At 45.8% G+C, this 17640-nt stretch overlaps 1 protein-coding gene across 1 annotated transcript in view; it reads left to right on the forward strand.

The window, feature by feature from the left end:
- Window positions 1-2982: 2982 nt before the first annotated feature.
- The window catches only part of NUAK1 (NUAK family kinase 1), a gene marked incomplete at both ends in the record, with an annotated part of 47541 nt that continues 32883 nt past the window's right edge, over window positions 2983-17640 (forward strand). Inside the window, one exon of the mRNA XM_080359325.1 lies at window positions 2983-3312. Coding sequence (XP_080215451.1) covers window positions 2983-3312 — 330 coding nt within the window. The remainder of the gene's footprint in view (window positions 3313-17640) is intronic.

Consider the following 17640-nt stretch of genomic DNA (forward strand, 5'->3'; position numbering starts at 1 on the left):
CATATTCAAGAGTATGGAAATTTAAAAGGAAAAGTGGTACTTCTACTGCTACATAGTACCTGTGCTTATTCCACTATAAAATTAGCATTTTTCATTTTTGGAACTTCTGGTTTTTTATTATGCCTTATATCACTCCAATCACAATATACACCAATGATTCATGACGTATTTCCTTATGGAACTGGTGATGTATGCTTCCAAGCAGCTAGAAGAGTATACTCCTGGGAATATTAACAACAGCAGTGAGTATAACATAATGAAAGCTATTTTTATCACTGAGATTCATGATTTTCAGCTATTCAAGAGGTATAAAGGACCTGGATATAGGCTATAACGAATTCCAGCCTTAAAGAAAGCTTCCAGACAGTCAGACAGCCACAGCTGGACCACTCTTCCCTGCTACACCTGGAGGGATCGGGCCATTTCTGAGCTGCTCGTGCAGACCAGCGTGCAGTCAGCTGGCACACACCAGGCTGCTCACATCTTTGGGGGGGACTAAGGATCATACTGCACATTCAAAACCACAAGGCAGTTGTTACTGTCATCCTGACAGGCTGCTGCAACCTTGGCACTCAGCAAGATTGAGACTCCGATTTAATCTATTTAAGTGGAGTTTCACTGAGGTGAACACGTGCCAGGACAATTTCTCACTTCTCCTGGCAGTCAAGGGCACCTCTCCTTTTCTCTGTGTTGCCGGCCCCTCTTTTGGCTCCCTCCTGCCTCTCAGTGCTGCTGCATCCCCGTTCCGCTCCCACAACAATCCCTACTTGCAGCAAGTCTCCGCTCCACACAGATGTTTCTTGGGGTATCCCCAAGTTTGAGAAGAGCTACATAGGCAGGTTTAAAACTGGGGGCACGGATGACAGCCAGTGCAGTAACAGATCTCCCTCTCCTGTTCGTTCAGGTAGCCCACGCATTGCTCTGTTCTGTGCCAGCTGGTGGGAATGCAGTAGGACTTCAGAGCACTAAAATAAAGCAAAAAACACCATGAAAGCTACTGATGCTGTCTTACTTCTTACAAAGAGAAGACTACAGCATTTTTGTCCTTTCAACAATTAAAATAAAATGCTACAGGAAGACATGGAGCTCTTTTTATGTATAGTAACAGAGCGAGGCTTCCCTTACCCTTTCAACTTTAGAACAGCCAGTTTGTGGTGCACCCTGTGAAAGAGATGTTAAACTTCATGCGCCAGTATCTGGCTCCCAAAGGTCCAGAACCTGCTGTGGGATGCAATAACTCTCTCCGGCCACTGCAGGACTCTTTCAGTCTTCTTCAGCATGTGCGGCATGATGCTGGCTCCTGTCACAAACAATGGTACTGCACCAGACAGATTTGTCTTGAGCCAGGCAGGCACTTCTGTGGATCCTAAAATGAAGGGGAAATATGGTAATTACAGAGAAACTTATGTTTTCAAGTCCATCAAGTCAGAGGGGCTAACCTTGGAGTAGTGTGCTCAGTATCTCTGGAAGAAACCTCAAGAGAACCTAGCCTCACACACTGGTCCAGCAAGTTAGAGGAACATAATGAGAGCCCTCACTAAAGCCAGGGCCTGGGTACCATCCATCACCTTGATGCTGACAAGCCTGAGCCTTTGCAGGAGCCAGCCATTCAAATTAGCTGAGCACGTGGAGTGACCTCTGCATTAACAGCGAGACGGAGAGATGGGGCTACCGACTTCCTACATCCTGTGCCTCGATGTTGCTGTGAACCCAATATTTCAAAAGGTCTGTGCGTTATCCCTGCGGAGCAGACAATCCCAGCTGTAACCCTCACGTTAATGACAGTCAGTGGAGAGAAGACACCGAGCCGTGACTCCCATATGAAGGCCGTGGCATTGCTCCAGCAAACTGCCCATGCTGGAGCATGCCAAAGTGATTTCACCCCACGCAAATCTCCCATTTCTGCTGCAACAGAGACCACCTGCCTTTCACAGCCATGGGCTTGGGGGTGGCTTCTTTTCTAAAGGAAACATCTGATTCATCTTAGCCCTGGCAACAATTTATATGGCTGCGTTGGTTTAAGTTTTCAAGACGTCTTTGTGAAAGAACTACCTACCTTACTTTAAAATGAAAAAAATGTAAAAATGACGCATTCATTTGTATTTCAAAGATCCTGAAAGCAGAGGTGGGCGCTCCCTCAATTCTAGATCTTGGCGCTGATTTGCATGTAAGTCAACCACAGCAGTACTTAGGCCCAGGGAGGTTTTTTACAGGCAAAAACCTCCTGGAGCGGGCAAACAGCTCCTGCCCATGCCAAGGACAGCCAGCAGCTGGGCGTGCCCGTGTTTTTCTGCCAGCTCCCGTTCCATGGAAACCCTACAGGAAACCCTCGCCCGCTTTGCAAATGGGGAAAATTAAATTGTTTTCTGGAAAAACCTTCCAGACCTAAATGTGGTGCAGCCTCGCTCGAGTCCCTGCCCGCACACCACATGCCCACGCTGACACCGGGTTCTGCAGGGGTGCAGCTCAGACCCGCGGCACCGGGAATTGCCCTCGGCTTCGTCTCAGCCCGGCCCCGCAGAGACCGGAGAGCTCAGCCCCAGGGCGTGAGGCGGGGGCTGGGGACAAGCCACTCTCCCCGCCGCGCCGGAGCTCAGCCCCGCCGACGCGGCTTTCAGCGGGCCGGGAGGGCGGCCGTGGAGCGCCGTCTCCTCCGTGCACAAAGCACGGCCCTCCTTGGCCGCCCGCTGGACAGCGGTCCCCGCCGCCAGCGCCGTCCCCGGCGACGCCGCCCCCGCACGGCCCCCAGCGCTGGGGGCGGCACGGTCGGGGCGGGGCGGGACGGAGCGGAGCGGCCGCCCCTCGGCTGGTGCGGCCGCCGGGGCGGGCGGCGGAGAAGGGGAGGAGAGCTTGGGGCGCCACCGCCCCCCGCCCCGCCGCGCCGCGCCCCGCCCCGCCGCGCCCCATGGTGCCGGCGCGGGCGCGGGGCCGGAGCAGAGGCTGCGAGGCCGGCGGGGCGCTCACACGCCGCGCCCGCCGGGCATGGAGAGCGCCGAGGCGGCCGCCTGCGGCTGCAGCAGCCCCGCGCAGCCCCCCTGCTCCTCCTGCGGCTCCGCGCCGGCCGGCGGCGAGGCAGCGGCGGCAGCAGCCACAGCAGCCACAGCAGCCACAGCAGCAGCCACAGCCATGGAGGAGCCGCTCGGGGAGGCTCCGTCCCCGGGGGTGACGGCGGCGACAGCGAGGAAGCAGCAGGGGGTGAAGCGGCATCATCACAAGCACAACTTGAAGCATCGCTACGAGCTGCAGGAGACCTTGGGCAAAGGCACTTATGGCAAAGTCAAGCGGGCCATCGAGAGGTTTTCTGGCAGAGTGGTAAGGCAGGCGGAGGGGCTTCTTTCTCCCTTTTAATTATATGTATGTATGATTTTTCTTTCCAACACCTACCTCAGAATGGAGCCGGCTGGGTGCATTCCCTTGGAGACCCGTCGGGAGGGAGACACGTCCGTGTGCAGGGCTGGCGTGACTCGGGGAGGCAGGAGCGCAGCGGGGCCCGGGTCAGCATCCCACCCTTGGTCCCTGGGGGCCGGGGCTTTGTTTGGAGTGCAAATCCTATAGAGAAACTTTTTTTTTCTTTTTGAAGGAGGGTGGCATTGTACTAGCACATCATTACAGTTTAAAAGGATGTGTTATTGTTGGAAAAATAGGGTGGCTTATTGTTTTTGTTTTATTTTGACATGCGGGTCAATTGCAAACAGTTATTCTTTCCCCACTGGAAATTCATGCATTAGTGAAACCTGTCACATCTCCTGGCTAACCAAAGCTGCTCACAAAGTACCGTCAGAAGGGCAGACGTTGGTTCTCTGGTTAAAAATGCTGTGGTTCAGTCATACTTTTGTGACCTGAACTTTGCTGACACCTGAAAAAAAATCGCCGGGACTGCAACCCAGCCCCATTGGTTTTTACGATCCGTTTCACCGCTCAGCGGTGCCGGCTGGCTCGGGACTTCAAGCAGCCCGGAGGTTGTCCAGTAATAACTCAGCTTCAGCATTTCCTCGTCGGTACAGCGCTCCAGCAGGGCGCAGAAATGCAATTGAAGAAATGAACACATTAGTCAGAGTTATTGTCATTTTTCCTTCCCCAAAATATGTAGCCGTTCACAGAGGGCAAGCGAGTGAGAGGCAGGCGTTGCATTGAAGACTGCCCAGACAAATAGATGCTTTTCCAAAGAGGCCTTTAATGCTGCTTTTCATATGAAGTAGACTAATTGAGTTTTCACTAGACTTCATGTAAAAGCAAGGCATTTCCCTAGTGACGTTACTGGTTTTGCCTCATTTATCTTTCCCTTTCGGTTGCCTGGAAGCTCAACGCACACCCAGAGACAGAAGCAACTGTTAAACAGAAAATGAAATTGCAGATGCCATGGCTTTAATAAGGACACTTAATTTGCAACTAAATGTCTTTGTGTCGACAGTGAAAATGAGAGTTTCAGCCAAGTTGTAGAGTCATATCATGTATGCTTGCAGTTTATTAGCTCATTTGGAGGCTGGCTAAAGAGAAACCAGAGATGGACATCTCTGCACATGCTCGCTCCTGGTCCATGATTTTTAAAGTTTGCTGTCTTGGCTGTTCTACAATTTCAGGCTAACAAAAGCTCCAGGGCTATGTTATATACTAACTATTCATTTGTAACTAGATTATTTTTAAGTTACATTACCAAATGCACTAAATAAGCAAATTCATCAAAACCACCTTTTTTTTTTTTTTACAAGACTTGATAAATTAAAGGTGACTGTATTGTAAATGAGATTTGGTTTTGGGAATGGCCCTCTCAAACAAAAGGATGTAGCGTGAATGTCCATCTCCTGAGTTAACAAGACACCTGGTCTTTCCGTGTTTGCTAAATGTCAAGCATTTCAGGGGCACAGCTAAGGATACTTAGATGATGCAGTCAGAACTGAATTTATACAGCTGATGCCATCTTGAAATGGAGAGGGTGAAAATCAGAATACCTATGCAATCTTAAATGCAATAAAAATGTTACACTTGCTCTTTCAGCTGGTATGTAGAAGCTAAAGAAATTCTTACCGGAGTGTGAGTTTTATACTGTAGTAATACAAACCTTGGCGTGTGGCACTTCATAATTATTAACTAGTCTACAGGCGAGTTCTGGTGTAACTTGTCTGTTTGAACTTTAACATCTGTGAGTGCATGTAAAATATCCACATTTTGTCTGTTTACAGAATAAAAGCTTGTTGTCAGGAATCCAGCCAGACCTAAGAGAATGGAAAAGCCCTTCTTGTTTTCTGACAGTTCCCTTGCCTGTCTGTTGCAGCGAACACCGATTGCTTTACGTGGGTGAAATGAGAGCACTGACAGGATGACTGATTAGATAGGGACAGAGTTTTCCTTCAGCTTTTTCCTCACTGTATTTCTCTTCCCTTTTCTCTGCTCGGTTCTTACTAGCAGGCAGTGTTTGTGGGCAGGTTGGTCTGGATGCTGCCCCGTGCCCACCCAGCAGGGGATGCTCAGGGCAAGCAGTGCGGTGGGCACCGTCTCTTGCACTTGATGCAAATCACCTCCCAGCCAGCAGTGAGGTAGCGAGAGTCCCAAGGTCGCTCTAGTCCAGTCTGTTTGTTTCCTATTCCGCTACTGGTTTAGCTGATCGTCTTTTTCTTTACTCAGTGGTAAGCAGGTGTTTGAGGCTGTCTGGTAACAGATTGCAAAGCTGGACCTTGGCAGCGACATCGTGTTCCCAGTCATCAGCCTTGTCCAAATGATTCTCTATTTGGCCTTTCTGCCTCTCTTGCCCATTTAGCTATTTCTTTAGCTGTGCGGCATTTCATAAAGATACTTGCATGATTAGCCGAGCTTTTAATACAAAGCACGAACTTTGGATTTGTCATCATCTGCAGAAACAGAGAGCTCAGGAGCGAAATCGAAATTGGCAGATTTGAGTTAATGAAGTAAAACCGAGGTGAGAAGACAGTTCAATCCAAGGTGCAGATGTGCTTTAGTCCTGTGCCATTGGAAATCAATAGCAAGATTTCTGTTGACTTGAATGAAAGTAATATTTGGCACTTGTTAACAGGTTGCAGATTTATTCACATTGCTTTATTTTCTTTGTCTTTCCTCGTAACCAAGTGGAATGTGATCGTAAAGCTTTCTACCGTAAGCTCTGGGGTAGGTTGTATGATATATTTAGCTTGTTATTGAAAAGAACTTACGTGAGTTTGTGTATTAGTTACTGCAGTGACCACAGACAGCATTGCGTGCTGCATGAAGCAGTTAAAATATTGCCCACCACATGACATATGAAGTGCTTAATTTTGCCAGCAAGATTTCCTTCATTAGTACTGGCTCCGTATACAGTGTGTAACTTATAGTATTTTAAATTAAGGCACCTGTTAGTAAGTGTAAGGATGAAGAGATGATATCACAAGCCTGTGAACTAACACTCATGTTGACATTTCTGTGGGTGTTTTCTCCACTTGTCATCTTGCACTTAGACGAAAGAACTGAGCTTCTGTTCATGTTGTGTATTTGATGTTTGTTAGCCAAGAAATCCAGAGTTACACTTATGTCAGCCTTAGGTAAGCTGTGTATTAACCACCTCTGGCCCATCCCACGCATGGGGCATGAAGATGGTAGATGGTGCTGCGTTCTTCCTTGAGTATATGATTCCACTGGAGTAAATACTCCTTATAATGCAACTTTAAATTACAGATGGGCATTTTCAGTCTTGTTATCTGTCTTTTCCTGACATTATACAGAAAGCGATGCCTGGATACAAAAATGCATTACTATGAATTAAATTAATAGTAATAAAGGAGCATGGAGCTCTCTAAAAAGTGGAAGACACCAGGTAAACCCAATTAGGCTGCTTGGGGCACTTCCAGCAGAGTTTAACCCAAGGGTTTGATACCCTGGCTGGCTCACAGCTCCCCGCGGGTGCTCTCCTGCAAGGTGCTTTGAGAGCCACTTGCTCTCCCTGCCACTGCTGGACCTGGATCTTTGCTAACATTGCTAGTTGTTTTGTTACAACCTCTCCTGAAGCATCCTGTATTATCTGCACTTTCTTTCGGTTACTATCTGCCCTTGAGACAGATTTTGCCCTTTGCAAGAGCCAGGATTGTTTCTCCCTTTCTCTCCTTAGGCTGCACTTGGGAGGCGATGGGGAGTAGCTGCAGGGGCTCCCCCTCCACCTTCACCTCCCTCTCCCTGCCTGAGAGCTAGGGCATCTTTTCTTCCTCCTCACCAGCAGGTGGAGGAAGCACTATTCTCCTCCAGCCGTTCTTCCAGAAAGTTAATTATTTTGGGAACTGATGACAAGCTGCAGCCCAACATGAAAAATGTGTGCTGCATATTTATGTTACGTGTGGTGGTGCATCTTATTTATCTCTTTTGCATAGGCAAGTAGAAAGATGTTGCCAAATGCAATTGATTTCAGAATTAAAATCTTGTAAAAAAAAACAAAACAAAACAAAAAAAAACCAAACCCAAACTACAGGAGCAGAAATATTTTTAGTTGCAAGTCCAGTGAAAACCTTCGCTTTGAAACAGTCCTGCTTCCTGATGCTTTTGGAGAGTCGCGCAAGGTTTTTGAAACCCCGAAACAGCAACAGATTACTTGGAAGCAAGACCCTTGTTTTGCTGATTGTATTTCTCCGTGTCATCACAAAACCAAAACATGAACACCAACAATGCCAGCTCTGTCCTGTCAGTAATTAAGGCCTTGTTTGTTTGTGGTGTGGTTTTTAAGGGTTACAAATAACAAGATAAAAATGTGCTGGTGGGTCACTGAGGACAGTGGAAGCCAGGAACATTTGTCCCAATTCTCTCATCTGCTTTGCTGATATAGAAAATGTTGGTATTCCTCTCTTCCCTCTTATGCACCTGAATTCTCTTATCATCTTTAATGACATTTCCATATATATTTCCATTTTTTTTCCTGAGAACTTCTACTTCAGTTAGCACCTGCGTCACTATTTTCTATTGATTTTATCTTGATCGCTCAGTGTGCAGGATGATGTCCAAATCTAATGCAGAACTGTTTATTTTTTTTTGAGGTTCTTTGTCGTTCTTATTAGGATATCTTCCTTTATTGCAGACACCAGTCGAAGTATCTACACAACACTGCTGAGATGTGAAGTGCTTGTACAGTACTTTGCACAGCAGGATCCTGATTCGTGAATGTGGCCTGCGCAGCTATGATAATACACTCAGATAATAGTAACGATGGCTTGTATCACTACCCTGTTTTATACAGGAGAAAGAAAAACTTGCCAATTAAAGCCAAAATCATCAGAAGTATCAGCTAGTTTTGAGTGTACAACCTAATAAAGGGGTGCCAAACCCATTTTCACCGGGGGCCGCATCAGCCTCGCGGTTGCCTTCAAAGGGCCGAATGTAATTTTAGGACTGTAAAAATGTATGGTCCTAAAGTTACAAGCTGGGATCAAGCTGGAACATAAGAGGTTCCACTTAAATTTGAGAAAAAAACTTCTTCACAGTGAGGGTGCCAGAGCACTGGAACAGGCTGCCCAGGGAGGTTATGGAGTCTCCTTCTCTGGAGACATTCAAAACCCGCCTGGACATGTTCCTGTGCGACCTCACCTAGGTGTTCCTGCTCCAGCAGGGGGATTGGACGAGATGATCTTGTGAGGTCCCTTCCAATCCCAAACATACTGTGATACTGTTATACATTTGGCCCTTTGAAGGCAACCACGAGGCTGATGCGGCCCCTGGTGAAAATGAGTTTGACACCCCTGACCTAATACCTGATTTTTCAGATGCATAGGGTAAGTAACATGAGGGTCCTGAAGATGACAGCCTCCTCCTGCAGAGCTCGGTCTCTCTTGCCCTCTGGGCTCTCTCTTTACCCTGGGCTGTTGTCCCCGTGCGACGTTCAGCTCTGGTCTCCGTTCCTGAATCCTTTTGTGCTCCACTTGCGCTGCTGCCTCCTGCTTTGTTCTGCATGCCAGCGCCGTGACCCGTGCGCCGCGCGCTGCCAGGCCGCCTGCTTCACAGCTGCTCACTGCCAGCACAATCTGCGCAGCACTTCGCTGGGGCCAGGGCTTCCTCACCTGAAAAGGGATTCTTGCAAAATGTATTGCCAAGACCTATTCTTTAATCATTTTATTTTTAATGTGCGAACTGAGTTATTTTAGCGACTCGTAAAGTGACCAAATCTGGACAGTGTTTTCGTGGCGCTGAAGACGTGTTGGTGAAACTTGGGGTCATCCTCGGTAAAAATTGTACCCAAGCATGGAAATTCTAGATTTGGAATGAATAGAAGTTGGAAAGAGTGTGTGGGCTTGAAAATGGTTTTGCTGTTAATTTGTTATTTGTTCTGCCCTTAATTATTAGATTAGACTCTGGTTTAAAAAAGAAAATGAAAAAAAAAAAAAAAGATAAAACCGCACTGCATTTAATCTGATCTAATTTTTAATCTGATGTAATTCACAGTGAATATTGTCATATTATTACAATAGAAGTTACCACCTGGCTGTATGAAATTACTATGGTCTTCACATAAACACTTGTATAACTAAAGTGGCAAAGAAGACTTCAGCGTCAAGGGCTGTCATTAGGGGAAAGGCATTAGTACGAAACACTTGTTTTCTGTACTGAGAATTCTTGTTAGAGAAGCAGATTTGTTCAAGGGCGTGTGGTTCAGTGGTATGAAAGTCTGAATTAATCACTAGCCAGTAAGGGGTCATCTGAATATGTTAGCTTGTCAAATCTTTTACCAAATTCAAGAACAGCATGTTCCTGCTGAGCTTTGAGTGGGCATCAAGTGATGTTCCTTCAAAGATTTTGGACTCTTTTACAAGTGAAGAAATTAGAACTTTTTCCAGGAGTGTTGCTTCCGTATTTGTTTTTCCATTGGATTGAGCGATTTTGGGCAGGTTAGTTACCTTCCCTGTGTCTCAGTGTATTCCTTTCCGAAGGGATGGTACTTAATATGGGGAAGTTAGACTAATTAACAGGGCACAGTTTGGCCTAGTGTGATCCCTCTAAATGTGAAATTCACAACAGAATTGGAGCCGATGTTTGTAATGCAGCCTTGAGCTAAAAACACTATAAAATGCCTAAGTGTTATTACAAATGGTTTCAGAGCACCATATGCTAGGGAACGCAACAGAATGGAAATTGCTTGTACAAAGTCTTTCATTAGATATGGCTAAAATATACTGCATTTTTTGGTGGCATGTGTTCTAAAAATTATTATTATTTTTTAAGAACCGCAATGTGGATTTGACATGTGGAGACAATTATTGTATATATTGTAGTTTGGGGTCATACATGTTGAATAAAACTGTGTGGAATGCAGAGTTCTTGTGAGCAATTGTTTATTCTTTACAGAACTCTAATCCTAGTTAGTCTGTGTTTTGTCTGGTAAATAAATAACTAGAGAGTCTTTGCTGGAGCGAGGAATTGGGAGGAGGCACGTGGTGGTTATGACAGTGCCAAGGAAGAATGCCGAATGTGGGCTGAAAACCAGTTCCAGGTATTCCAGCCTTGAACACCGGCAGGTCAACATGCGTACAGAAAATGAAAGTAATGAAAGTGCAGAGCATCTGGGACGTGTTTCCAAAGCCCACATACCAGGGATTCAGAAATTGGCTGATGACCTTTGCTTTGATGTGGGCATCTCCCTGGCTCGGGTCTCTGCCTCCTGTACTGTGCTTACGCACCTTCTGTCCTTGCAAACCAGGATGCTGACGCTAGAACTTCTTCTCCTCTTACTGTACAACCACGCTCCTCTCAGCAGGACACCGTTGTTCTCCTCATTGTCGCCTTGTACCATCTTTCTGTGTCAAGTCTGACTAAACCACATGTTTTCTGCTGCAGCCCAGGATGATGCTCTGAAGCCAGAAGCACAGGTTTGCCCCCAGGCTCGGGATGGGATAGGAACTCACAGCATGGATGGTGGGAAGCAGCGATGGAGCTGCAAACTCCTCTGCTGTGCAGGGTGGCAAGAGCATCAGCAGCTCCTGGCCTGGGGCTGCTGCCGGTGCCCAGCTCTGGGGTACAGTTTTGATGGTTTGCACGCCACCAGTAATGGGTGTCTTGGTGTATGAATCTCTGACCCACAGAGTATTGATCTTGTCTCTTGCTTGCCTCCTACATAAGTCGGGATTCGTCTCTAAATCACCCTGTTGCGCACCTGATGCTTTCTAGAAAAAAACTCTTGTCATTAGCCCTGTTGGGTTGATGTACTTGGGATAATTGGTATGTCAGAGGAAATGTCACAGATGAAAAGGTCTCTGACTAAATATGCAAATGGTATTTGTCAGCATTTCCCTCAAATGTCTTCCAGCAGATGTGGATACAATGTGTGTCCATTTAATAAACTAAACTCAAAATAATCTCCACTTTGCTAGATATATGGGGAATAGCTGGGGGGGGTGGGTGAGGAGCAAACTACAAAGCAAGGTAAAAACTGCATATGTGTGTTGTTATATTTGATGACCAATTCATTAAAGCCATAAGTGTATCCAGGCTTTCAATAGTGTTCTCCTGCTGTTGCTTCCTGTACTCCCTGGCTACAAAATCAGTCTCTATGGCTCTCATTTGTCTTTCCCACATGAAAGACTTTGAGCATCTGCAAGTTATGATTTGAGAAGTATCTGCTTTTAAACAGAATATATTTATCACCGTGTCTTCACAGGCAACATGTACATTGTATAAATTAGGGGATCCTAGACCTTTGAACACTAGGGGGCTGGGTGAGATACTCCGTGAGTGTATGGTGTCTGGCCATACCCATCAAACATCCTGGACCCACACCAAAAAAGCCAGATGTTCAATAGATGTGGAGGCCCTCCTGTAACCTTTGTTGAGTGTTGGAAAGGGGGGAGGGTGGAGGGGTGAGGTTGTAGCCATCCTGTGCTCTTGCGCTATTTTAGTACTCGTGTTGAGCTCAGTATTTTTTGATATTTTTTGGACTAAAGACCATGGATCAACTCCCAATTCAGTCTGTTAAACTATTGCATGGTATAAATGTTTGTGTTCCCAAACTCTCCAAAGACAGATGAGATTTGCTTCTAACTCTGCTGGTTTACAAGACATCAACCCTGAAAGCTGCCACTGGCTCTCAATGGGTCTTGCTCAAGTGTGAACTTTTTCAGGTCCCGTTCCTACTGGTAGAGGAAAAGAATAAAATACTTTCATGGGTGGTTCTCTTCCTTTAAAACAAACAACAACAACAACAATAAACCAAACCCCCTCCCCCCCCCAAACCCAGCTACACAGCAGCTATGGGAAGAGAGGTTAGCATGGCTGGCGTGTTCGAAACAACACTGGCCAGTTGCAGGTGAATGCAATATTGCAAAATAAATGCAGGTCTTTTGGTTTATAAGTGTTAAAAAGACGGCTGAGGTCGCTTGGATTAATGTGTGACACATGCGACTGTTAATTTCTGGGTGCTTGCTAGGCCTTCCCCTCTCCCTGCTGGCATTTCCCGTCTCCTCTCAGCCTCGTCTCCAACCTGTCACCTGAGGCCCTTTGCCACTGGGTCCCCTGGGATGGTGGTGTGGGGAAAAGGAAGGTCTCCTGCACCTCTTTGTTTCCGTGGAAAGATACAGTGCCAAGTTTGGAGTCCAAGTTTAGCCATTCATGGGTAGATCAGAAAGATTCAGGTCGTGTTGTCGATGGAGATCTCAAAGCCTCCATATCATGTTTCCCAAACACAAAAAGGCATTTCACCTGTGCTACAATTGCTAACTTCCCTGAAAATGCCTGGTGGTGAATGAAAACCCCCTTTATCTGAGGTACAAGTGTTATTTTAACAGTGAGTGTGAACATTTTTTTTATCATAAAAGGTAGTGATGATGGTTGGATAGAAATACCCGTTGGAGCCTTATGGTAACTAAGCAAATGTTCCTGTTTGTTAAACGGTGTTTTGTTGTGGTTTTTGTTGTTGATGCAGAAAGATTAAGTATTTTGCACACAAGTTTGACAGTGGAAGACAGCGAAGCATTTGTTAAAAAAACAGCTCCCGGGGCACGTGTTTGCAGCTGTCATTTATTTGTGTATTTTTGCCATCTCACTCTCCAGAAATCAAATCTTGTAGCTTCCCTGGTGGAGTTTGGCTGGGGAAGGAGAAGTGAAGGCCAGCTGGTCTCTTGGGTGGCCAGGGATGCCCAGCACAGCACGGTTCTCGGCAGCGGTTTCGGCAAAGCTGTGCTGTGGGTTGTTGTTTTGGCATGGAGGAAAAAAAAGTCTTTGAGAGGAGGATTACACAGAATCACAGAATGATGGAAGCGACCTCTGGAGATCATCCAGTCCAACCCACCTGCTAAAGCAGGGTCACCAGAGCAGATCACGCAGGAATGTGTCCAGGTGGGTTCTGAACGTCTCCAGAGAAGGAGACTCCACAACCTCTCTGGGCAGCCTGTTCCAGTGTTCTGGCACCCTCAAAGTAAAGAAGTTTCTCCTCACATTTAGATGGAACCTCCTGTGCTTCAGTCTGTGCCTGTTGCCCCTTATTGGGCACCACTGGAAGGAGTCTGGTCACATCCTCTTGACACCCACACTTGAGATATTTATAAACATTGATGAGATCCCATCTCAGACTTCTCTTCTCCAGGCTGAACAGACCTAGCTCTCTCTTGTCTTTCCTCCTAAGAAAGTTACTGCAGACCCTTAATCATCTTTGTAGCTCTCTGCTGGACCTTGTCCAGCAATTCCTTGTCGTTCTTAAACCAAGGAGCCCAGAACTGGATGCTGTACTCCAGATGCAGCCTCACCAGGGCAGATTAGAGGGAGAGGGGAGAAGACAGGACAGTGCAACCTTCTCGGCTGGTGCCTGCTGTAATGGCACACAGCCTGGAGCACGAGAGAGCTGCGCTCCAGTGCGAGGTGAAAATGCCTGTAAAAACACTTGCTGGAGGCAATACAGGCTGAGCTGACCTGCATAGAGACACAACTGAGGGGCATCCACATTGCCTTCTTGGGAAGACGCATTTTGAACCGGGCCTATACATGAGCATCCTTTGCACTTCTTTCCTTATCGTGTTGGTTCTGTTTGGGGTGCCGAAATAAGGCGAAATAATGAAAAGAGTCATTGGCTTAAGCTCCGTCTCCTGTAGGAGTCTGTTGTCACAGCTGCACTTTGGGTTCCCAGGGGGTAAATTGTTTCCCTGAGGTTCATTTGGAAAATCTGTGGTGGAGCTGCAGCGAATGCCGAGGTCGACCACAGCTCCAGCGCTGCGTTGAGCCATTCTGTTCCCTTTATGGCTGTAACCATTTCCAGAAAGTTGCTCATCAAGTGAAGGTCCTCTTTCATGGCTGTAGTCATACTTTGAAGGGATGCTGCCAGTTTTTCCAAAGCCCACCAGCTGTTGTGTCTTGGAGCCTGGTCACTGCTGTGTACCAATGTTGATCACCAGTTGGTACCACTTGGTCACCGTTGTGTCCTCACAACCTGGAAGGAACAAGAGCCTTCAGCTAGACTATGCAGTGCCTTTAAATCCAGACCAGGGACTTGCCATCTTTTTTTAACAATGACTTCCTCCTCCTCCTCCCCAACATGTAGTTTGAGAGTTTTCTACCCACCTCTCTGTTTTGGTGGAACAAATGTATTCTCCCAGTTCATCCCGTCTGGCATTTCATGATGAAAATATGGTGTAATGGGACCTGTGAAGTGCCTCATTGCAGGCTGTGCACTGCTTGCAAGGAATTCACTGGGGAGAAGGATTTCATGCTGTACTTTAACCTCCTTCCAGCCTTTCTCAGATGAAAGGAAAACTCTGCAGCCGTGAATGTAACTGGTTATCATTACTGGATGTCATTACTCACTCACTCCAAGTGTAAAACAAAAAATTGCATCCCCTGTGATGTCCGTGGGTAAAATGCTGCTCTCAGTTACATTAACACTGTTGTAAACTGAAGAGTAGAGTTTGGCCCTTTGTTTCAATTGAAATATTTGTTTAACACAGGCAAGGACTAAACAATACACTTGAAAGCGATTTGTGTTATTGTCTGTAGAGCAGAGCTTGTATTTTATGAACTGGCTGATCATAAAGACAGCATAAATCATGTAAAGCATTCTCATTTACTTTTTCTTTCTTTTTTTCTTTTTGCAGATGGGGCTTGTATAGTAGAGTTGCAGTCAAATGTCTGCTCCAGGATATTTTAGTTGAACTGTGTGAGTCCATTAAACAAATGTAATGGCTTTTTGGAAAGAAGCGCTGCGTGTTTTAAACCAAATGTTTTACATAGAGAACAGCTGGGTAGTTCTGGGTGTTTGTATGTTGAGCACATCAGACAGCAGCCGTAGTGAGCTCAGCTGGGAGGTTGCCTGGGATGTAGTTGTAGGATATGACAGTTCAGTTGTTATGGGGAATAATTCCTATGAAGTATTGCCATAAACTGAATGTTTGGCACAAACAGCTATATCTTTGTTTTACTGTACACCCAAGCTATTATTCTTATCTGCCCAGCAAAACTCTAAACGATGTTTAAACAACTCAGTAAATGTTGGCACCTCTGAGCTGCAACATGCGCGTTAAGGCAAACTTGAGGAAGCTGTAAGTGTTAAGGGGAAAACAAAGCTCAGTATATTTTCAGTGAAGCACTATTGATTATTTTCAACAGAACACAATTGATTCCTGCCACGGGCAACATAGTCCAAGTAAGCAATGGATGCAATGTGTGCAAATGGTTTGTGGGGTTGAGTTGGAAATGACTGATGTTCTAGTGTTGTTGCATGTCGTTGCTTTGAGGAATGTGAAAATGCAAAACTAGTGCAATGCCTGTAATTAGCCTGACATTAGAGTTTGTTTGGGCTACTGGAAGAACTTTAACCTGGTTGAATTAATAAGCCTACTTCACAGCATCAGAGGTAATACTTTTCCAGGAAATGTAGGAAATGTTGAAAAGTGTCTTATTTAGGAGTTGGTTCTTAAATGATTTCTGCAGTTTAACTGAGGAATGCGTGGTTCAAATGAGATTAAAGTTGTAATTTCCAGAGTAGCAACGCAGCTTCCCCTTTTAGGATTGTTTAAGTAAAAAGTTAAACAAAGTGGGTTAGGCAGTCTCTCGCTCTGGTCCTTCGTGGACAGCAATTCACATTGCACAGCACTGCTTTAATAGTCCTGCTCGGTCTGACATGATTTGTGGTATTTGCCGAGATGAATTTCTGGACTGAGCAGTGTGAGAGGGAATTGCTCCTCACCCTGAGGAAGGTGGAATGTCCAAGTCTGTGTGAGGGTCACTGGCAGGGTGGACTGGGAAGCCTGCGCTGCTGCTGTTGCCCTACCTCGCAGCTTAGCTTTTGGCAAGGGGATCCCACAAATCTTGAGTGCTAACTCTCCCTTGTTCGACTGACCCCAGCCAAAACACGTGCCAAAAAAGGTGTTTGTGCGTGTTGAAGAAGGGGGCAACAGTCCTGGAGATCACGGGATCTGGAGGAGTTCTTTGCCAAAAGCTTTCCATCTAGAAAAAAAAATATTACTTTGCTGTTTGTCCCCTCCAAAGTTAACCCTCCCCGTAACTACTTATAACAACTGCCGGCAGTTGTGAACAACTCTTCTAGCAGGAGAAGTTCGAATTACGTATTTAAGGCTGCAGAATTGCTTGATCGCCAGCCACTTAATTGTAGGAAAGCATAATTCATTCCTCACGCTCTCACTTCTGTTCTAAGCCCAACTGGCTGCAGGGAGCAAGAGTGTTGCTGTTCCTGTGTTACTCTCTCCACTGAGCCATTAGGGTGGCCCTGGTAATTTACTCTCGATAAACAGAGGGGAGCAACAGGAGTTTCCTCTATCTTCAGGGGTATAAATATTTCTCTGACATCAGAGACGGATGGGGAAGAAATTTTAGCAAGCTCCTTTCCTCCCTCTGTAGCAATTCCACCACGTTCTGTCATAAATTCTAGAATGGTCCCTTCCAAAAAGGGATTGTTAAATAGGTAACATCCAGGCAGAACGATGTAATACTGGAGCAGTGCTTTTACAAAAACAAATTTAATACTGCAAAGTGATCTGCAAGCCCTGGAGCAAAATAACCTGGGTGAGGCTTTGATAGACACGTTGGCCAATCTTTTTGTTTTCCAAGAGTATTTTTCCAGATAGGATGTGGGTTTATGGTTCGCTGGATTCCCACCAGGAAGTGACGTTTTTATTTTGACCCGCCTTATATAAATTTAGAAAAATATACTAGATATAGGTGCTTCTGATAGTTCTGTGTCATTAACCCTTCCAATTGTGCTGTTTACATGCATTTTTGTACCTCCCATGGTAGAATCTCTGTGGCCCACCATTCTTACGCAATGAATCCCTATTCATCAATGTTAATCTAAAAGCCTGAACTCTATAAACTCAACTTTAAACTCTCTCCACACTTCAAAATTCTGCTTAGTTTAATTAGGAATTTGAAGTGGTCAGGCATTTTGATGCTGGGTTTTAGTGAGCGGGGTGGTGCCTGAAGGTATGGACATTTCTTCAGATGAAGACTCCTCCCAAGTTTTCCTTGTACTATTGTAATTTTCATGGTGAAATAGCACTTCTGTTTTTCTTTGAAGGACTGCAGAACCAAGAGAGAAAAATTAAAGATCCACACTATACTTTTGTGGCAGAAGAGGCTTTATAAAGATGTGCAAAGCTCTTGGAGGTTCTGAGGCTTCTCTGAACTCACAGAAATTTAATGAAAGAGAGGGAATAAGCTGATTTACATTTATTTACCCGCAACTTC

This window comes from Nesoenas mayeri (assembly GCF_963082525.1).
Source record: "Nesoenas mayeri genome assembly, chromosome: 1".
NCBI lineage: Eukaryota > Metazoa > Chordata > Aves > Columbiformes > Columbidae > Nesoenas > Nesoenas mayeri.